Here is a 21,913-nt window from a genome sequence, read left to right on the forward strand (position 1 = left end):
TGGTCCCCCAGTGCTGCACACAGACTCCTCTGGCTGTACATCTTCCTCAGCTCAAACAGCCCCAAGCTGCTCCGGGAGCCCTGCAGGCATCCTGCCCCCGGGACACAGCCTCTCTGCCCCTGCTGTCCCCAGGGCCAGGCAGGCAGGCACAGCTCAGAGTGGAAAAAAGCAGCCACGACAACAAGTTGTTTGAGGAACAGTTGTTTTCTTTTTTCCTGTCTTTTTTAATAAAGTGTACAAAGTCGTAGATTTCCTTACATGAGGTGCTGTGACAGCTGTTACAGAGATGATCTGGGCTCCTTAATGGGCGTCGTGGTGAAGCACTGCTGAGCGCCAAGACAAAGGAGCACGGCGCTGCCCGGCTCACACTGCACCCCCCGCCTGCCCACAAGCATTCAACACCAACAACGACCTGAACCAAGTGACCTGTCTGAGCGGCATGCATACAAAAGGAAGAGGAAAAACACAACCCACCCAACCCACAACAACAACAACAGAATTTTAAGGCTATGCATAAAATAAAATGAAGCAACATCTTTAAAGCTAGGTAGCAAGTAGCATTTGTGAAACGTAAGGCTTGAGGCTTACTGATTCTTCAGAACAGGTTTATTTGCTTTTCCTTCTTAAACACCAATGTACCACTTTTTCTTCCTTTGCTTGCACAGGGATCGCTCCCCTCCCTGCGTGGGGCTTTAGCTGAGGGAGGTGATGTTGGAGCGGCCTCCCGGCGGTGCCACAATGCGCTTGCTGGCAGAACGAATGCCTTCATCAATCTGGGTACCTGGAGCACCAAGGGAAAGCGAAAGTGACCCTGAGGATTTTTTCCACTCAGCCATCAGGAAGGCTGGGGTCTTGCTGAAAGGCTCTGGGCCACCGACGGCAACCTCTGCCTCTGACAGAGGAAGGACCCCAAGGAGAGCAGTGGCCACTCCCAGAGCAGACGGTCCTCCACGTGCAAACCCACACAGCACAAGCAGAATCCAGTGCTGCACCATGGCTGCAGCTTAGCCCCCCCTGGCCCAGGCACCATGCTCTGCCAGCCTACCCAGTGCCGTGCTTACCTGACAGGCTGAACCCCGACTGGTGGAGGTTCCTGACAGGGGGTGTCTGCCGCGTGGGGGACCCCCGGGTGGATCCTGCAGGGGTGCCACCCTTGGGGGTGGCCGTCAGGTCAAACACAGGTCCATCATACATGCCTCGGGGCACCGCGTGCATCTCCGCCATCTGTTACCAGAGAGGAATGGCACAGTGACACTGCAATGCTTCTGCAACTCCTGTGAGCCCGGCAACGCCACCAGCAACCTGGTGCGTGGATTCCAGCCTCCCTGGTCCCACTGCAAGGCCACTCATGCTGCCAGCCCCATGCTCACCTGTCCTGCATGCCCAAGACCTTTCTGCAGCATTGAGGTGTCTCAGCCCCACCTCCTGCACAACAGCCTCCCACAGCGTGCTGAGGGACTATGCAACAGGCAACCCCTTGACATGGGTTTATTTTGTGCAGATGAAGGCCCTTTTTGCTCAGTCTCCTTGTTTTTAACTCAACTTTTCCCTTCAGGTTCCTGCTCCAGCAGGAAGGCAACAAGGGAACAGTTGGACCTGCAGCACCCACTGCTGACTAAGCCCCATGTCCTGCCCCCGTGGTAGCACACCACCAGCACAGAGGTCACAGCTCTGCCAAGCACTTAGCAATCCCCAGCAGGTTCAGCACACACAGGTTTACAGCACTGTTTCCAACTTATCAGATACGCTGAAGGGAAAACAATCAGCTAACTGGGAAAGAGGCAATTTGGGTTAACAGCCTCACAGCTCTTTCTGCTGGCATCCCCATCTCCTTACCTTTCTCCTGGCTTTGATCCGCTTGTAGACATAGTCAGGGAAAGGGCTGCAGGGCAGGAAGCGCCCAGTCCCCTGGGTCACGTGCAGGTTGCCATCCTCCAGCATGATCTTTCCCTGGCATATGACAACCAGTGGGGCCCCACGCAGCTCCATCCCTTCAAAGATGTTGTATTCAGCTGCCTGCAGCAACCAGGAGCAACAGTCAGGAGAAACATGAGCACTGTCTGCCCACTGAGGGCTGCTCAATCCCCACACCTCACTGACAAAGCCTCCAGGGCAGAGAGAACACACTTGTAACAGCCTTGTTGCCTCAAAGGCCTCCTGCCCTTCACCAGTCCATCACACCAAGAACCCACCTTAGCTGGGAAAAATTTGGACTCAGAGGAGGAGAAATGCCCAGTGCAGGCCTGGCACAGGGAGAGTGCAAGGCAACTCAGTGAGAAAGGTGCTGCAAGCAGAGCCCAGGGCTCAAAGGCATCCCACCCTGCAGTCACAGCTGCATTGCCCAGAGCTGGAACTTGGTCCCTGCATCTACCAGCAGAGCAGCACCAAGCTCCTTGCAGCAAGATCACTGTGTGTAGCACATCCCACACGCATTCCCAGCATGAGCAGAGGGCTTACAGACTGGTGGGTTTTTGCCGTGACGATCTTCACTGCATCAGGATCCCAAATGACCAGATCACTGTCTGAGCCCACAGCTATTCTCCCTTTCCGTGGGTACAGGTTGAAGATTTTTGCAGCATTGGTGCTCGTCACTGCCACAAACTGGTTTTCATCCATCTTTCCCGTAGCCTGCTCAGACACAAAGAAAACAAAGCACCCTTTTGGGAAGGGAAGAAGAAGAGCCCAGGTCTGGCATTAGACAGACCAAGAGCTGGAGCTATGTTCACATATCATGGCTGCTCGCCCTGTGGCAGCTGTTTCTCCTGCTCCAGCTTGTTTCAGCTCACAAAGCCAGAAAGGAGACATGGCACTGGGCACTCAGCCCTGCTGGGGCAAGGACACGGTGCTGCCCGTCGAGCCTGTGTACTCACTGCTGGGTTGGCTCTTACCACTGCTTTGTCCCAGATGACAGACATCCGTTCCTCGATGCCATTGGTCCCCTCTGGGATTGCTGTGAAGTTGTCTTTTCCAATTGCTTTCTGCGCAGTGCTGAACGTGCAGTGGGCACTTCCTGACACCTGCAGGTCACCACTGGCATGGTGGTAATAAGAGCATCCTGAGCCATTTCATAGTCATACAAAGGCAGAAACATGAGGGACTAGGAAATCCTCTGCGTGTGGGCAGCCCCCACCCAGCTCTCTGTTACTCTGCACTCCTGTTTTCGTGATTCTTCAGCCTGCAGATCCCCACCAACAGCCCCTGTAGTGGCTGAGTCCCCTGGGCAATGGTGGCAGGAGAGCTCAGCCACACCACAGCCAGCACAGCCAGCACTCTGTGCATAGCAAACACAGTTCAGAGTGGGGGATATGTCCTGGGGAACAGAGCAGCCTCTGTGCCAAGCCAAAAGGTGTACTTCCCTAACAGACTATGACTCACATCAAACTAGAGGGACAAAAAATCCCAGTGTGAGTTAGACAAATGATTTTGGCAGCTTGTTGGGTCTGCTTGGGAGAACAGCCCTTCTGACATGTGAGGAGGAAGGAGCCCTGCCCAGCCGAGGACTGTACCCACTGAGACTGTTCCCTGTGTCCTGGCAGCCCTGGCTCCCTCCAGGACAAGTTCACCGTGCCCTTGCTCAGGGTCCTTTGTGTGGAGAGGGCCACTGCTAGGATGGGATCCATCTACCCTGGTCCAGCAGTGCCAGCAAAGGGCAGGAATGGGCAGAGCCAGCAGCTGCCAGGACGACAGGACAAGGAGCTGAAAATCAGCGGGGTCTGAGGGGAGCTGGGGACACAGCTGCCACCAGGTGGAAGGGAGCAGGGCCCAGGCTGGTTCCTGGAGCAGCTAGGAGGGAAGGGCCTGCAAGTGTTGAACTCCTGGCCCCAAACCTCTGATGGCACAGATGCAGCAGCTCTGCACAGGGCCACAAATCACTCCTAATCCACTGGTAATCTCCATCTTCCTCTGATAATTTCTGCCATATGTCTGACTGACTGCAGAGCCAGAGATCCAGCCAGGTGACAAAACATGCTTCCTAATCTCCACCACCTTTGCTCTGGTGAAAGAAAACAAACCACTCAGCCCAGCTGAAGCCCTGCAGCTGCTTCTCCTGACAAAGCCTCAAGAAAATAACCGGGAAAGGCACTGGGACAGAACTGTATTGGCTGCAGGGCTCAGAGGTGCTCCTGCCTCTCCTGAGGTCTGGGGTAAATTTGGTATTGAAGCAGCAGGAAAATATAAAAAATCAAGTTCAGGAGTTGGGCTCGCGTTTCACTGTTTCCCTAAGACCTGCATCTATCTCGTATGTTCAGATCAAGCAGAAGCACGTGCTGCTCACTGCCCACAGCAAAATCCCAGGCGAGGTGCACATTCAGACCCCAAATGCATGGGCACCTCTCCTGCCAGCCAAAGCAACTCCACGCACATCCAGCACTGCCCCTCACTGGGGCACAACCCCAGCTTATCCCTCTGCTGTCACACCTATTTCTGACCTGGCATCCCATGCTCATCTCAGAGATGTTTCCAACATTACCTCAAATGTCATTTCCATTTGCAGCCCCCAGGCAGCCCTGCCCAGCTTGCACACAGCAGCACCACACACAGCGTTCAGCTGCAAACACAGAGCAGTGGGGCTCGCAGCTCACATGTGAGCACAGCCAGCAAGCGGGCACTGCATCCCTGGCTGTGGTGCATGCCTTTCCAGTGAGGGGATGGAGGACAGCTTTGAGGGAAAGGTCACCTCAAATTGCTGAAGTGCTTCTATTGTTTGCTTTCTGCTTTCAACAGATCCCTTCCCCCACTCCCTGCCTTTAGGGTAAAAATCATCTACTATTCCTGCCAGACATGCACAAGCTGTCCCTAAGAGCCTCATACTCCTTGCAGACTGTCCTACTGCTCACCTGTGGACAAAAAGCCAGAATGCTATTTAGCAGGTGGGTCCCTACCAGCTATGCCACCTGTGCCCCCAGACCTCCTCATGCACAGTCACATCCCAAACCTCACCTTCTGCTCCTCCTGCAATCACACAACTTCTACAGCTTGGTCAATGCTGACAATTCTGTGTTGTCTGGCCCTCATTTTTTTCCCTTCTTCAGGGCATTTAAAGCAGTTTGTGACTGCGTGCCATAGTATTTTTCTCATTACTGGCACTATGCCTTCAGTGCCTCCCTTGACAGCCATTTCAGGCAGCTCATTAAATCCCTGGGGTGAAGTTGTTCATACTGGACTAGTGTCTAGGCTACCTGAATACTCCCTGGCCTCCTCTCTGACTACTCCAGGCCAAACGTGCTGCCTCCCATTCGCAGTCACTGGCAGAGCCACCAGACCAGACACAGCCTGCCTGGCTGCTACTGCTCACCTGGCCAGGAGGGAGTTAATGTAGTCAGGGGTTGTGGGATCTGGGCTTAGGGGGGGTGAGACCACGAACGCTGCAGCCTTGGCCCAGTTCTTGCTCCAGTAGTGTGTTCCATCAGTCCCCAGGCTGGCTGTGATGGGCTCACCGAACACCACGTTGCCTGGAAAAAAAGAGCAGAGAGGACACAGGTTTGGTGACTACAGCAGTCTGATCCTTGTCTGCCTGTTGTGGCCTCCAGAGCAGACAGGAGGGACTGCTGGGCCAGAGACCTCTCTGCTATCACAGGAACTGTCCCAGTCCTTCAGCTCCAATCACAGAGCATGACAGTGGTGCAGACCTGGAGGGCACAACGTGCCATAGAGGCTGGGGATGTACCTGACAGCTTCAACCACCTGCATGTGGATGGTGTGAGTTTCCCCACAGAAAGTCCTTCACAGAAAGCTTTAGTCTCCAAGACCCTCTCTGACCCATGCCCACATCTTGATGCTACCTGATCCCCGTTGCAAATCAGGTAAAACTTCAACTCCCCTAGAAGAAGGGGTAGCTCTGGGCTGCTCCAAGGAGGAGTCTGAACCAAACAGCCAGGGCAACACCAAACCCAGGACTTCAATGGCAACAGTGTGGATGCATACAGCATCAGCTCACCCTTTTTCCTGGCTTGTGAGATGAGGTCTGCAGCGCTTCTGCTCATCACTTTAGTCACATAGAGAGGGCAGTTGGTCTGGCTGGCAATGATGATGGCTCGGAAGACAGCTTCTGCTTCCAGCTGGAAGAGAGAACAGTGTGGTTGCAAAGGAGCAAGCACAGCAGGTAAGGAGGGCTCACTGCTGGCTGTGCTCCCTCTGGTACCTGGGGAGGCTCCAGGTCCCAGCCTGCAGGCCAGAGCCAAGTGGCACTCTGCAGGGCTGCAGCATGGAGCTGGGCCGCCACTTGTTCCCCTGCCTCGCTCCAGTTCTGTCAGCAGCCAGAGGATCAGGGCCAGCTGCCCACACCTGGCAGCACGGCTGCAGCCAGCACAGGCAGACACAGCCCTGCCTCTCTAAGCATCTGGTTTAATCGGACATTGCCCTGCTGATGCCTGGGGTGCTGCAGGCTGTGCCCTTGTGGGCTGCTGGGGCCCAGCTGTTCCATGAGCCAGCTGCTGGGTGTTCCGGCCGGCCTGCCTCTGGAGCAGGGCACATTTCCACCACACAGTTATCTCTGAACTATGACATCAGCCCTTGCTCAGCCTGAGCTCAGCTCCAGACGTTCTCTAAGTCTTAGCTCTGCAGCTTGGCTTCAACCTTCAGCCTGAGACAGTTCAAAACAGAAGCCTTAAAAAGACAACGCACCAAGCAGCCGGGAAAGGCAGGCACTGTGCCACTGCTGCCTGCAGCTGGCAGCTGCTCAGAGCTCCCAGCAGCAGCGGGCCACTGCGCTCAGACAAACACACGAGTGCACCTCACACACTTCAGAGCACCATCCATCAGCACAGTGAAAACAGTTTTCTTCTTCTGCTTAAGAACTCTTTTGAAAACATAGCAGCACACTTACAGACTTGAGTGGGCTTTAACACATGGACGGGGGCAAACAGCCAGCACTGAACACCCTTCAAAACTGATCCAGTCTGGAGCACCATCCAGCACTACCGAATCCCCAGCACCACCTGCTAGAAGAGCATGTCTTTAACGCCCACAGAGGTCCTTCCAGGACACAGCAGATCCTTGGACCCTGGGTCACCCTCCCAGTGCCTTGCCACCACCTGCAAGTCTTCAGGAGGGTAGCACAACACATCTCTTGCACGCCACTGAATGTTTTCCCAGGTTGAAGGTGTGCAGGAAGAACAACACTTTCTTTTCAAAGATAACGATATCTGGGTTTGGCTGTACAGACTGAATCTAGAGCTTTCTTGCATTGTTCTCAATTGCCTTAAGCTTTAATGGCATTTCAGGATCAAACACTCAATAATGCTTTATTGGCTTTGGACAAGAAGAACTGCAGTGCTATCTTACGATAACAGGACAGTTCTCAAATCCTGGCACAATATCCTGTAATTGCAGGTTAGCTTGCCAGCTAGTGGCATCAGGCCTAAGGCCATAAAAAAATAAGTGTACATTTACACACAGAAGAACTATGATCTACTGTTTTTTACACTGAGTCTTTTCTCTTTATTGTCTCTTATTGTGTAACGTAAGCATTGCATTACACTAGGCTCTGTCATTACCAGTTACCACACAGTCAACTTCTTACACTGTTAATTTAAGCCGATTGATTTTATTTCTGCAGACCCTGAAGTTTATATCTGTCACTGTGCTCCCTACTCGGTTCTGCTGTTGTTTTCATCTTTCACATGCCACAGAAAGTTAAAAGCAGCTCTCAGCAGGGAGCTATCTCAAGAAAACATATCTAAAATTAGACACAACTCAGATTAACAGACCAAACAGAAAAATACCCTGCGTGCTAAAATTAGAAATAATCTAATTAGTGCCTTCACAATGACTTGTAACCAGGAAATTCCCCCTTTCCTCCCCTCCCACTTCTTCCACCAATGGTTTTGTCTGTCTGACTTCAAAACCCACATTAGACCCTAAGCAGAGATTAAGCAGGAAGAGGCTGGAATCTGTCTGTGCTCAGACACATGAACAGTGACCTTTCAGAGGGACTAAAACTTGCCCTTCTATTCTCCTCGGGCCTCTTACACTCTGGAATCCCATAGAAAATGAATGCTGCCAAACCTGCCCCAAGTGCTGCTACAGCTGTATAGAATTTTTTGCTGATTACTTAATCTCTGAACAACTCAGAAGCCTTCACTTCTGCTAGAAGACTCCAGTTAGGTGGAAAAACACCGGTCACAAAAGAGCATCTCACTCTTTTTTGAGCTGATAATGAACAAGATAGCATCATACTTATACACACGTTTAGCCCTGCTGCAGTACACCGTACTGAAGTTCCTCAGAAAAGCTCTGCCATGCACTACTCTCTGCCTTACCTCCTCGGGTCTGCTCAGCACATGGCCCTCTGGGCCAGTGATTCCCATCTCCAACATCCTGGCCTGTTCCTAGGACACAAAAAGGACAAAGGAAAGTTAGCAGGCTCTGAACCTGCCCCCCACAGATGAGCAGACCCTTCCTGATGGCCCAACAGAGCTGTTACCACACTGTATTTAGGACAGGCAGATAAACAAAGGGTCTCTCTTTGAACCTCACAGAGGCTAGTATGAAAACATGAGAAATTCACCCAGATGAAAAGTGTTAATCTTCTCCTGACAGGAGAAAAAGTGGCCCTTGTTGGTGACAACGCACCAGGCAAAAAGAAGCAAACAGCCTCAGGACAGCCCTGTGGTACCAAGGAGCCATCTCCTTGCTGACCATAAGGTCCCCAAAGCTGCAGCACCCTTCCCTCCCCCCCCCCCCCCCCCCACTTCCTCTCCCAGAGCCCCCAGTGCCCTGGCTCTCCTCCCAGCAACAAAGAGCTCAGAGACAGAAACCACTCCAGCCTCTCAGCAGGACGCAGCCAAGGGCACCAAACCAGAGAGCAGCTCAGCTGGTTCTCAGCACCACTGGCACCTGCAGAGCAGTGCTCTGGCACTCACTGCCACGTGGGACTGACACCCATCTCTCACCAACCCAAAGCCCTGGGGGAGGAAAATTTCGGCAGTTTCCAAAGGACAGCCAGAAGGGAGTGATGGCAAGGGAACGGCAGTGACAGGCTGCTGCTGACAGCTCTGACACTCAGACAGGGCACACCGGTCCCAGAGCTCTCCCACTGCTCCGGGATAGGGCAAAGCAGCAGCTGATGAGACGTCTCCTTACCAGGATTGTGGGTTCAGACCTCACTCGCACCACTGACAAAAGCTTTGCAGTAATAAATTCCCCAGTTATCTGGGGGTCCTTTAAAATCCTGATGTTTTCCTGGAAAGTTCCACCCATTCCAAGTTTCTTTTAATTTTTGGAAGAAAACGAGCAGCTGGGATCTGCTTTCTTTCATCTGTCATCCTGTCTTTCTAATCCAGCAGAAAACCATCTACTTAACAAAACTTTGGCCAGCATGGGTTTTTTGTGTTGTTTTCTTTTTTTTTTTTTTTTTTTGCTTTAATGTCAGAAATATTTTCACTGATTTTTTTTTTTTTTAATAATAATTTGGCAGTATCTGATATCCCTTTAAATTATCTGAGTTTTTGTTATCTCCAGAAGATGACAATGCTTCCTGTAATAAGAGAATCACGCACTTCAAAACATTTGTCCTTCTGATTCCTTGGGTTATCTGTCACGCTCATTTGAAATGGATTTTTACCTACTACTGTTCCTCAGAAACAACACATAGAAATACCACGAGGCAGTTCTTCTATGCATCCCAAAGGACAATGCTGAAGGGTTTCACAAACTCTTTACTGCAGCTCCCACCAGATACTTCACAGTAGAAAATCTCAGTAAATTTGATATTGCTTCTGAGCAGCAGAGATCACCTTGCAAAAGATGCCCATGCAGCTTTAGTGTCACATTACAAACACCCCACATCCAGTCAGCCCAGGATAGATTTCCAGTCCCTGCACACCTGAAGAGTATCTACCTGTGCAATTATATCCCCGTTTTCAGCATGAACTTGAGCTATGGCACCCAGCTCTCCCAGGCAGCTGAATATCTCATACAGCTGAAACAGAGACAAGAAGAAGAGATTACCACAGACAGACACACCGCCCCGGCTTTCACACGACCGTAAGTCTCCCGCACGGTGCCTCCAGGAGAGCTGTGTGGGAGCAGGGGCAGGCAAGACCCAGCATCAGCTGCACAGAGGCCTCTGTGGTTGCACTGGCAGCGCCTTCAGGATGCTGCCTGCTCCCAGCCAGTGCTCTCTGTCCTCTCCTGCCCACCCCTCTGTCTGCCACCCTCAAACAGGGAGCCTGGCACTGAGAAGCACCTCAGGGCTTGTGACGCAGGGCTGCCCGCGGGTCGCACTTCTCAAGGCAGCAAGGATGAGCAGCGAGCAGCACGCAAGCCCCTGCAAAGCGTCTCACGTCAGGCTGCGGAGCCATGACTACACAGCACGGCCGCTAGCACTGCAATCACACAACCAAAGTAAAAGAGCTCCTACCTCAGTGTTTGACATCTGGTACAAGTCCTTGTAGGCCATGTAAACCATGAATGAGTTGACTCCTAGGGGAAGAGCAGAGAGGAAATGGAAGGAGAGTGGGCCAACAGTTTCCCCTCCCCAGACACAGGGGAAGCACTGAGACCTGGGGAAAGGGCACAGGGGTGGGCTGGCAGGAGAATCTCTGCTTCGGCTGGAGGTCCTGCCGCCCATCCACAGGATGCCAACTCTCAGCTCAAGGCCGAGCAGGATCCCACCATGCTCAGCAGCCAGAGGAGCAGGGACAGCACATCCACCACCTTCCCCTTTGTGCCAGGTCCCCCACACCCAGCCAGGGGCGAGGAAGAAAGGGCAGCAAACCTTTCTCCTGGACCATGGCGTGCAGCTCCTGCCGGACGCGCTGGCTCCAGCGGGGGATGTCCACGTGCAGCGCGTAGTCACAGCAGGCCTTCCCATCTGCCCACTCCCGCCACTTCTCGAATGCCTCCACCAGACTGGACTCGGGGTCAGGCACCACGTGGTCCACTGCAGGGTGACAGGGGGTCATCAACAAAGGCTCCTCTGGCCAGATGTCCCGATGTGCACCCCTCCACACCCCTGCGTGCCACAAGGCATCTCCACCACCCCACACTTGTCTCCCAGCTGCTTCCGGACAGCCCTCAGCATCTCCATGACTTCCGTCGTCCCCTTCAAGTGCAGTTACTGGGGGGAAATGCACACAGCTTTTACTTAACAGCTTCTGGCAAAGGACTATGGGCTTTTACAGGCTTCTGCTGAGAAATGAGATGAGAGCTTCAGGGCCTCATTCCTCCTCACCCCCACTTCCACCTCATTAACACAGACTCCTCCCACACTGCAACACTAATGCACCTATTACAGCCTACCACACCACCTCGAGCCCTGCCACACCATATTTTTTTGGCCCAAGGGAGAAGGAGAACTGGCAGGGAGAGGGCAAGAAGCCCAGTCCTTTACTGGAAGGATCAATAATTGCATGCCATGTATCCCATTTCCTGCATCCCATGAAAACACCTGCAGTGCACGTTGCTGCGGCCATCGCACAGCAGTAAAGCTTGGATCTGCAAGCACTGCATGCTCATGGTGCTTTCCACTAAAGGATCTCAGAATCTCCTTTCCTTTTTCATTAGCACTGTTTATCTCCAAGCAGTGCAGGATGCCAGGACATTGCTGTTTCTCTGCTCAGCATCATCTGGGCATCACACTGCCCTATTTTTATTTAAGCAAGCAGAAAAAAAAAAAGCTTTTTTTTTTTTTTGTTCCTTTTCAAGGTTCTTGTGGGCACCAGCAGCTGCAGATGTTGGAGTACTGCAGAACACAGGATCTGAAGCTGTGCAAAGGGCCCCGTGCATGTTTTTATTCCCAGCGTTAAAGGTCCCACAAATTCATCCTGCACTTCAGTCTGCATTAACAGACATCACAGAAAAGATGAGCAGCTCATCATGGATCTTTAAAACAAAAAGAAGACCGTGAAAAGCAAGCAGGAAAAGAAATAACTGGGCAACATTCCAAAAGTGAAAGAAAAACAAAAAATTGTTAAGACTGAGGAGCTTCACTTGGATTGAGGTTTTATTGCAAATGCCTTCCCCAGCTCAGAACAGGAGCATGTCCAAAATGCACTGCAAAAAAGTGCCTGACTGGGGACATGGGAGGGACCTAACCAGAGCTGGTTCACATTCGCACAGCTATCCTGATATGTACCCCCTTCACCCCCAGGGGCTGCACTCTGGTAAGCTTGCCTCTCACTTTGGCCTCTCACTGCTCTGCCTCCCCAAGACAGCTCAGAAGCTGAACTGTGCCACACCCTATGGTTTACTGCTACCCTGCACTCAAGCAGAAGGAGAGCTGATGCTCTGAGAGGTTTCACATTTTAATACCCACAGGCACATTTTCACCCACTGGTCAGGAAAAGTAATTTTCAGGGCCCTCTCAAACAAAAAGATCCCAGAGCTCTGCTCCACTCAGACCTGCCCTGTCACAACTTATTGGTAGCAAAAGCTAGAGCTGCACACTTGGCTGCACTTTCTGTTCCAATCTCTTTTCCATTAGAGACGCCAGCAAGGCAGGGAGAAATGTGGGCTGGCCTGGCAGGGACAACAAACATCCTTGACTGAGTCTCTGAAAAACCACTGATGCCAAGAGATGGCTCTCTGGTCTCTGCCACTTTGCCTGCACGTTTCTGAGCTCCCAGAGAGACTTCCCTTCCCAGTCCTCTCCTGTATTTTCCCAAGCATCAGATGTGTTTATGTTCCTAACTGCCTCTTCCTGGGTAACAATGACCGTGTTGCTCATCTTTCTTCTTTCTCCAAAACTGCCCCTAAATTTTCCCTGTCAGCTGCCATCTCTGTCCATCTTTGCTGCCTTACATAGGAACTTCAGCACAGCCCTCTTTGTACACCATCTGAACAAAAAAAAATATATCTTCAGAAGTCACAGAAGTTAATATCAAACAGATCCCATGCAGAGTTACAGAACTGAATGCAGCAGTGCTTTAACTCCTCTCAAAAGCACACGAGCCTGCTGGGTGCTGTCACACATGGGACCTGCCTGCTGCACTCACTGATCATTGTAGTCCCACCAGCCAGAGCTGCTTTCGTCCCTTGGAAGAAATCATCCACTGCTGTCATCCCCTTGTACGGCATCTGCAGGTGAGTGTGGACATCAATTCCTCCAGGGATCACCATCTTCCCATTGGCTTCTATGGTTTTGACCCCTCCAGGGACAATGAGATTGTCTCCAATCTGCCTGATGAGACCATATCAAGACGGTGAGCCACACACAAAAGAAAACCAGACACCATGTAATGGATCAACAGGTCAGGAGGGAGGCAGGCCAGCCCCAGCCCAGCAGCAGTGCCCTGCTCCTTCCCAGGAACGAGAGGTGAGACCATCCCACTGAGCAGCCAACTGTGAGGTTGTCCGGCCTGCCCAAAATTGCAATCTGCATAGTCCTGGGAGGGCTGCCATCTGTCCACCTGCTTTAGCAGTGTCTACTGTGACACCAGCTGTCTGGGGCAGCACCGGCTCAGGGTGGCCAGGAGCGTGGTCTGATGAACACTCAGATCTCTGCGCTGTTTGGTGAGAAGCTGCCCGGGTCACCCCGTGCCCCACTGACCAGGAGTCAGGTACCTGCAAGCAGTCCCACCTGCTCAGCTGGGACAAGTGCTCCCCAAGCCCTGACACCAGCCCTGCCTCCAGTAAGCTGCACCCCTAATCTCTCCTCACCCCCATCCTTCTGCCCACCTTAAGTAAGGCTCAAGTCTGAGGCTTACTTACAGAGAAAGATGATTTCCCACTGTAATGCCACAGCTGCTAGGCCAGCTCAGGGCTCGGCAGGGTCTGGCTACGCTGCTCCGAGTACAAAACCCAGTGGAAAAAGGACAGACCCTCTCCCCAGGACCTTCCTTCTCACCTGCTGCCCTCACTCACCCCAGGGGATGCTACCAGCAGGCCCGCACGGTAGTGAAGGCAAGACCCAAGGTACACCAGAACACCTGAAAAGAACAACCTTAAAACTCCACTATACATCTACTCAGAGCTCAAAGTGCTCATACCAAAAGCCCTCAGGAGAACAACTGATATTCTCCTCCCCGGACACATCAGTTCTGCAGGCCAGAGCACCTGAATGCGGGGACTCCCTTCACTCAGCCCCCCACCCCCTCAATCCCTTTATCTGTCCATATGTAGCACTCAGCCTTCAAATCTCTTCTTTCAGAAATCCTATTTTCATCAAGCCTTCCATAGTCTTTCCAGATAAATCAAGATAAAAGGAACACTGGTTTTACTGGAAGACTTCTGATTTCCTTGACACGCTGGGGAGGTAACTGAGCAGCAAATTCCACTTTTGCATTTAATTCAACATATCCACTTTACAGTTTTTTTCTTTAGAATCCCACAAGCTCTGCAGACAGAACTGCTTACTCCAGTGTCCTCACAGCAATACATCAGCAGCTCTTCCCACCATTTTTTAAGATGAATCCCTCAGCAAAGGATTTAAACTGCTCACTGTATTTTTAACAGAATTCATTTCCTGGAGAGGTCCAGTTCCAAGGCAATGGAATTCTGCAGCCTCCAGGCAGCTGATGAGGCCAAGGGATTTGCCCAGGAATATCTAGAAGATCTGTTCGATTGCAGGACCTGATGCTGCAGGAAGCTGACGCTGGTACATGCTCAGATACGTGCAGCAGCCAATCAAGACTGCTCTCCTCCTTGAGTTAAAAACAGCCTCACAGAAATACAGTCCCACTTCCTGAAAGTTATTTATATACTCCTGGATTTTTAAAAGATTATTATTTTCCTTTTAGCATAAAGCAAAAAACGGCTTTTCAAGTCCCTCTGCTGCAAATTGTCCCGGTTCTTTCAGTTCACCCAGTTTGGAGCTGGTCCCCATGAAAAATTTGCTAATTCTGAACTGCAGCTTTTAGACAGCAGAGTTATCACCATCACTGCTTCTCTGTAACAAATGAAGAAGCCAGAAGGACCCAGAGGTTTGCATGCAGTTCCTGAAAACCTCAGGGAGGAAGATAACCTGCAGCACAGCACTCCTCATTAGTGCTAATGAATGGGATCTTGGGTGGGGTCACTCATGCTAACACTGGTGACACAGGGGAACACAGGAGGCAAAGACAAACTTTGTTCCTGACGCAATTAGATACAGCTTTGTTGTACAGTGGGCACTGAGTCACAGGGTCACCAGTTCAGCTGCAATTCAGTCACTGGAGTCACTACAAAAACATGTCCACATATAGGTGGAGAGCTGAGCCTCCAAAGTGAGCTGTGACGTTTCAACAGCTGGCAAGCAGGATGCAGACTGCATCCACAAAAAGCCAATAACCATCCAACCAAAAGCTAACTTAAGGGGAGACAGAAATACTAGACTGTGGAAGACCCATACTTACTTAATGAGACCATCTTCCATGTAAATGTCAGCATAGAATGACTGATCATCGTTGACTATTCTCCCTCCTTTAATAAGGAGACGATCACTCTGTGAAGAGAAAAACACAGCAGAAGTCAGCAGCAGGCAACACAGGTTTCTCAGATGCCAATGGAGTTCTTCTCCTGGGTGCTCTCCTACTGCATCGCACAGCTCTCTGCAACAGCAGATACTTCAGGAAGTGTGCATCTGCAATAACTTGGAAAACAGAACAAGCACAAGGACTGAATGGCACCCAGACCAGAAATGCTCTTATGTTCCCTCCTGCATTCACACTTCTGGACCTGGGCAACTGAGAGAACAGATGCCGTGCTGCAGGGAGCACTCTATCCTGAGGAATATGAGGTCCATCTTCTACTCCCTCTGCACAAGTCTGAGTGCTGGCTGCACGTGGTACCAGGCAAACACCCTGGCCTCATACATGGGTTGCACGTGTTCAGGTGACATTATCTGCTCTTGCTGTTCCAGAGGACATGCAGACTTCTCAATTGCTTAAAACACATCCAGCACCGTTCCCAGCTTTCAACCATCCCTTACTTTCCCCTTCGCTCCCACAGATGCCTGCAGCCCCGGCTTCAGGGTGTGAACCCCCTTCTCCCCCCACAACCAGCACAGCACAAGCCCAGACCCAGCTGCTGACAGCCTCTGCAGAGTTCACATGCAGACGCATCTCGAGGAGCTTGCACAGTTAATTCCTCTAAGGGAGCTGGGCTTGCTGCTCTGCATCTGCTACCCCCGGGAGGGAGGCAAAAAAAAAAAAAAAAAGATCACTATTGCACGGTCATTCACAGCACAGAATCCCCTCACGCCCCGCAGCGCACAGCCGCCAAAGAGCAAAGGCTGGTGTGCACTGCAAGGCAGTCTCACTCGTGCGCTTCAGACAAAGAAACTGGGTGGGGAAAGCAGCACACAGCACGGTGCGCTCAGCCGCTGCGGCTCAGCTTCCCTGGGCTCTCCCTGGCAGCGCTGACAGCCTTCAGCAGCCCGAGGCTCCACAGCTGAGATAAGGTCACCAGCAGCACAGGACCGGGACCCTCAGCCCACTGCAGCCCAGGACTGGAGCCATGCCGTACCCCTCACACACACAGTCCTTTCCGAGCAGCAGACCCAGCTCAGTTCTCCTCTCTCCTGACCGCAGGTGGAACACTGAGGTCTAGCAGAGGTTTGCATGGAGCTAGCCAGCAGGTCAGTGCCTGCACACGGAGCTGCTACTTTGGCTGGTGGCATCAAGGTCACGGGCACCTCTCACTTCCATCTGTCTCTGCTGCAGCCCAGCCAGGCACGCTGAGCAGGAGCACCAGGTCTGGGCCCAGCCAGCTGCACACATCAGGGGACGCCCAGGCTTGGGGCCATGGACCTCAGACACAGACAGTGCTGCTAACAGGCCACTGATCCTCCTCAGCACAGGGCACTTGACCTCCCTTCTGCTTCTATACAAATGTCATCTCACTAACAATACTGCAATTTTAAGTTCAGAAAACACTGAAGAGTGAAGTGGGACCACAGACATATCCTTATAGTCTGTCAGTCACAAGGGAAAACAGCTGAGCTGTGGCTCCTAGGGATGCAAAGGACTGGTATTTAAGTACCACTATGAGAAAGGCAGATAGCAATTACCATGCAGCAGTATCAGGCACAGACGGTAAATCAGGGTATGATCAGAAACACAATGCTCCAGTTAACTCTATGTACAGTTTCTCCCATTTCCCCCATATGCTGTGGCAGACCCCTGTTTGTTTTAGCTAGCCTGCTGGAAGAGAAAAGAGCCAACTCGCCCAAATCCAAAACCACAACCAGGCTCTGGTGTGTCACACCATAGCCTTAGCACCTCCTGACTTCCCCTTCTGAAATCCCTGGAGTCCATTCTTGCCAGAACGCAGAAGCAGCAGCACACACTGATGCTGACCACCTCTTATTGCTCATCAGGACAGAGAAAGGGCACGCGGGCGCTGGTGGTGTGGGAAGCAGAATGGAACACTTGACAATTGCTGAATAAACTGCTAATATAAAGTCAAAAAATACACCCACACACAAATGCAAACAGTCACTTTGTGGCAGACATGAAGGGCTGCTCAGTGCTCAGTTAGTCGCTAAATAAATAAGGTTGCTATACTCACTACAGCTGCAGCACAAACAAGGCCTTTATTCAGGGGTCAGGCTCTGCCATGGGGCCTGCCCCATGCCCGCCCAGCACAGCACCCCTGCACGCAGCAGGAGAAGGGCTGTGCTGGTACCCACCCGCCAACAAGGAGGAAGAATGTAACAAAGTAAAATAAGGAACATTCTGACACCCCATCTCCAGGCTCTGCATTATTCAGGGGAGCACCCAGACATCGAGAAGACAGGAAAGCAGAAAGGAAGAGCATGAAACAGTTTGGAGGAAATGAATCTGAATTAATAGGCAGCTTCTGCAGCACACGCATCCAGAGCGGCCCCAGATCACAATAAGCCCACTGTTCTCCCATCAGAGCTCGGCTGTGCCTCTCCACACCCCCCGCATCCCCTGCCCGGCCATGTCATTGGCACTGTCAGCAGATGGGAGGCAGCCCCTCTCCTCCCGACCCACCAGCAGCGCTGCCACGTGTGCCAGGGCCCAGCAGGGCAGCAGGCAGCAGCCTGGCTCTTTACAAGGGCCACGTGTGGGAGCAGCACACGGCTGTGAGGTGCCCCAGGGCACAGCGCTGCAGCTCTCACTGGGTCTCCGCCACCCCACACCTCTGTCCTGCTGGGCAGCTCCATCTGTGTGCTGGACGCTCTGCTGCAATGCCTGCTTGCATTTGGGATCAGTCTTAAGAAGCTTTCAAAACCGTTACCCGTCTCCTCATGCCTACACTCTGCTCTTGATGCTCTTAAGCATCATCTGGCTATTTGAGATCCTGAAGTATCAGGAGGCTTCTTAAAATCTCTTGGTGTGATGTGTAGCAGGAAAGGAAGGCAGCTGCTTCCACAGGGATGCTGGATCCAGCCAAGAGCACTGCTCACCTCACTAACTAAGCACAAGGGCATCGTTAGGGTAGCACAGAAGCAGGTGCATGGCTGTACTGCTCTTTCCCTTGAAAAAGAATAGACACTAATTGCAAAGGTGTGACAGGAGCTAAATGTGTTCTTATTAAGGGACTATACAAGAGTGTTGGAAAGCCTCAGGCTGGAATGGCAGTGCCAGCAGAGCCATGAACTAACTCCTTTTTTCTCAACACTTATGGCCAGGTGAGAAACAGAACTGCCCAGTTGGTAACTGAGGCTTTTCTCCCCACGCAAGATGCCAACCAGCCTTGTGCAAACCTCTTTATTTCCAGAGAGGCTGCAGACATCGCAGAGATGCTGCCTGTGGGCTGTGATGAGATGGCTGAAAGGAGTGAGCACAGCCCATACCATGAGGAGATATGGGAACTCCAGACCATCTGGGATAGAAAAGGCTTTGGTAACCAAAACAAAAAGACCAGAATACTTTGTTCCAACCAACAGTTCCACTGATAGCTATTCTGTGAGACTATGGTAAGGCATTTCCCCTCTTTGACCCTCTACTTCTTTTTCTGCAGGGATAGGAAAACATACTGTCAAGAGAAGGAAAGGAAATATTTTGATTGTGCCAGGGTGGGGGGAGCTAATAAACATGCAGAAGGTTTGGAACGACTCCCGAGCTCAGTGCCACAGCATCGGCACACATCTGGACAGTAGCACTGAAACTACTGGAGCCTGATGCACAGTGTGCAACGTGAGCTGCAGTGAAGAGCTCTTGAGCTGATGAAGCAGGCACTGAGAAAGCCCAAATATTTCATTATCCTCCCCCCTCCTCTCCATTTTTTAATCCCCCACCAACACACGTGCCCAGACTTCCAACCCTCCTTTCAATGGCCACAGTTCGCTCGTAACGCTGTCACGTGTCACCTTCATCAGGCTCTTCCAGTTCAGGTTGGGAATAATTTCACACCAATTTACCCCACGCAAACAAATGCACCCCTCACTCTTTCAAACTGATCCATCAGAAAAACACTGTTTTTTCCACAGATCACTGTCAGAAAATAGCCTCCAGTTGTGACAGTAACACTGCTGAGTATAAGAAGAAATAGGACGGGAGCATTGTGCATCTCCAGAATTGCACAAGACAGTTTAAACAATAGTTGCCAGGAAGTAAAACCACTCTGATTTCCAGTACCTGAAAAAAGTCAAGTCTGCCTGATCCTGGGGCAACAGGCAGTGAAAGCACTACTCTGCAGGCTCAGCAGTGCTATTAGTTTGAGACCTACAGGTGAGCTACTGCCAGCACAAGGCACTTCTAAGAGCTTTCAGTTGTGGAAAGGTCCCTGAGCTATCCCCCATCCTAATGGCACAACACAGCCTCTTCTAACAAGCACAGCTTAGCCGACGCTATGCATCCTGACAGGCAATAACAGCCCCTGAGATGGAAATATAGGGAAGAAGAACAAACAAGTGAAATCATGCCCAGGGGAGGCACAGTCTGCATAAAGCAACTGCAGTGCCTTTCTTCCAGAGAAGCCACCATAGCTGAGACTTTCTTTACGCCACACTATTATGAGAGAGAAGACCACCCAGTCCATGACTACTTCATTGCTTACTCTGCACCTCGAAGCAGTGTTCAGGACGTATGGCCACTTGACCCAAATTTCAGGGGAAGTGCCAGGGGGCCATCACCAAGCCGCTTAAGTCACAGGAGAGAACTACCTGTGGTGCCAGCTTCAAAGATGCCATTCGCTCACAGAAATTCAAGCTTCAAAAGGCTGAGGGGAGGATTTAACAGAGAGAAATAAAGCAAATTGTGAGGCTTTGTCACCACTGCAGTGAGAAAGTCCTTGCTGGATTCCAGAGGATCAGGATCCAGCCTCACATACCCACATATTTACACCTGTAAGGTGGACTGCACCTTCCTTGTAGAACAAACCCCAGAGAATGCATGAAATCCCACCTGCAACAGCAAAGTTCTGGTCACTGTGGTCTGGGATACAGAAAAAACGATTTGTGAAAAGGGTGGAGAATCTGTACTGACAAAAGAATTTCTCTTTATAGCAGCTGTGCTTCTTTGGGAGCAATCTGTTCACACCTGTACATTAAAAAGAATAATGAAACTCTGCTCTATCCTTTTTCTTCAAGAGGCCAAAGCCATCCTCAGGAGGAAAAACGGGCAATACAAAGTAGGCAGAAAGCCACCAACAAAAGATGAAAGACCTCTTCGCTTCCCAAAAAGAAATCCCCACATGGCTCCTCTAAGGAGGGCAGGGGGGAAAGCAGCTGCACCCCACGGAGGAAGGCATGAGACGGATCAGAGCATGAAAACCTGACAGAGAAATCAGCACGGACAGGCACCACTGCGACGCCGGTGCAGCTGGACTGCCCACAGCTTCAAAGGAAACATGTCAGCCGCCTTTCTTCTCGCTGGGTGGTGGCACAAACGCGCCGCGTTCATAATAGGTGCGGTCCCTTGCTCTACTGCACCAGCAGTAGGGACCGCTGCACCTGACGCGGCGAGAAAGCCGACGGGCTCAGAATCCAGCGCAGCGCCTGCCAGCACAGCGAGCATCGCGCAGACCACGGACACAAACGCACCAGCCGCGCCGCGGCCCCGCCCGGCTCTCTGCTCGCCCACCCCACCTGCGCTCCGGCCGCGCACCGCTGAGGACAACGGGAAACGGCGCGGAGGGTCCGCGCTCACGGCCCGGTGCCGCTGCCGCCGCCAGGCGGGACCCCGCCGCGCTGCCCACGGGGAGCGGCCGCCCGCAGAGCCCGCGCCCGGCCGGCACCTCCCGCGTCCGCAGCCCCGCTCGGGACGGAGCCGCGCGGAACGCGACGGCTGAGCCCGGACCGCTGGCCGCTCCCGCCCGGTGCCGCGATTCGACGAGAGGACAGAGGCAGCTCCCGGGCTGCTGCCGGGCCGGACCCGCGGGCGCTGCCCGGCAGCGGTCATCGGCACCGTCCGCCGCGGAGGCTCCACCGGAGCTGTGCTCGGCGCGGCCCTGCCTGGCGCGGACACCTGCGCTGGCGGCGGCTCTTTGTCTGCGCGCCGCCTCCCCGGCCCTCGGCGCGGGGCTCTCCCTTCCCCGCATCACCCCCGCCGCCCGCGTCCCCGACCGCACAAAGGGACGACGGCACCGGCGGCGCCGAGGCGCTCAGCCCCACCGTGATACGCGGGATGTTCTTCTTGCCCTGGTAGGACATGGCGCTACGCTGCCCGCCGCTGTGCGCTGCCCTCCGCTCCTCTCCGCTCCGCACAAAGGCAGCACCGCGCCGCGCCCACCGTGCCCGCCGCCACCGGGGACGGGAGCCCGGCCCGCCCCGCCCCGCCCCGCGCCGCCCGCAGCGCCGCCAGGGGGCGCCCCCGCACCGGCACCGCTCACCGGGCGCCCAGCGGGGCTCGCCGCGCACCGCACCGGGCTCCGCACGCCCGACGCGACTCGGCCGGCGCCGGGCAACGCGCTGGGCTCAGCCCGGTCCCCCCCTCCTGGGATGTCCCAGGTTCGGGTCGCTGAGGTTGGGCAGCGCGGCCACTCTGCTCAATGCTAACTCTGTGCCCGGGTCCTGCCTGCAGAGACAGCAACCAGCGGAGCTGGCCACGAACGGGGTTCCTTAAGAGCTAAACGGTCCCTT

At 52.9% G+C, this 21,913-nt stretch overlaps 1 protein-coding gene across 2 annotated transcripts in view; it reads right to left on the reverse strand.

Annotated features, from left to right (window-relative positions):
• Positions 1-169: 169 nt before the first annotated feature.
• The window catches only part of DPYSL3 (dihydropyrimidinase like 3), a 30,383-nt gene continuing 8,639 nt past the window's right edge, over positions 170-21,913 (reverse strand). The window contains exons 1-14 of one of the 2 annotated variants that reach the window (XM_031598516.2): positions 21,446-21,595; positions 15,276-15,364; positions 12,939-13,123; positions 10,721-10,885; positions 10,364-10,425; positions 9,842-9,922; positions 8,262-8,330; positions 5,939-6,059; positions 5,297-5,453; positions 2,889-3,030; positions 2,458-2,628; positions 1,837-2,016; positions 1,062-1,224; positions 172-781 (exon numbers count right to left, since the gene is read on the reverse strand). In XM_031598516.2, coding sequence (XP_031454376.1) covers positions 693-781; positions 1,062-1,224; positions 1,837-2,016; positions 2,458-2,628; positions 2,889-3,030; positions 5,297-5,453; positions 5,939-6,059; positions 8,262-8,330; positions 9,842-9,922; positions 10,364-10,425; positions 10,721-10,885; positions 12,939-13,123; positions 15,276-15,364; positions 21,446-21,484 — 1,713 coding nt within the window. In that variant the 5' untranslated portion in view covers positions 21,485-21,595 and the 3' untranslated portion in view covers positions 172-692. Of the gene's footprint in view, positions 782-1,061; positions 1,225-1,836; positions 2,017-2,457; positions 2,629-2,888; positions 3,031-5,296; positions 5,454-5,938; positions 6,060-8,261; positions 8,331-9,841; positions 9,923-10,363; positions 10,426-10,720; positions 10,886-12,938; positions 13,124-15,275; positions 15,365-21,445; positions 21,596-21,913 lie in introns of those variants that run through there. The other variant, XM_031598515.2, reaches the window with a different exon arrangement.

The sequence above is a fragment of the Phasianus colchicus genome, chromosome 15 (assembly GCF_987193195.1).
Source record: "Phasianus colchicus chromosome 15, bPhaCol1.hap1.1, whole genome shotgun sequence".
Lineage (NCBI taxonomy): Eukaryota > Metazoa > Chordata > Aves > Galliformes > Phasianidae > Phasianus > Phasianus colchicus.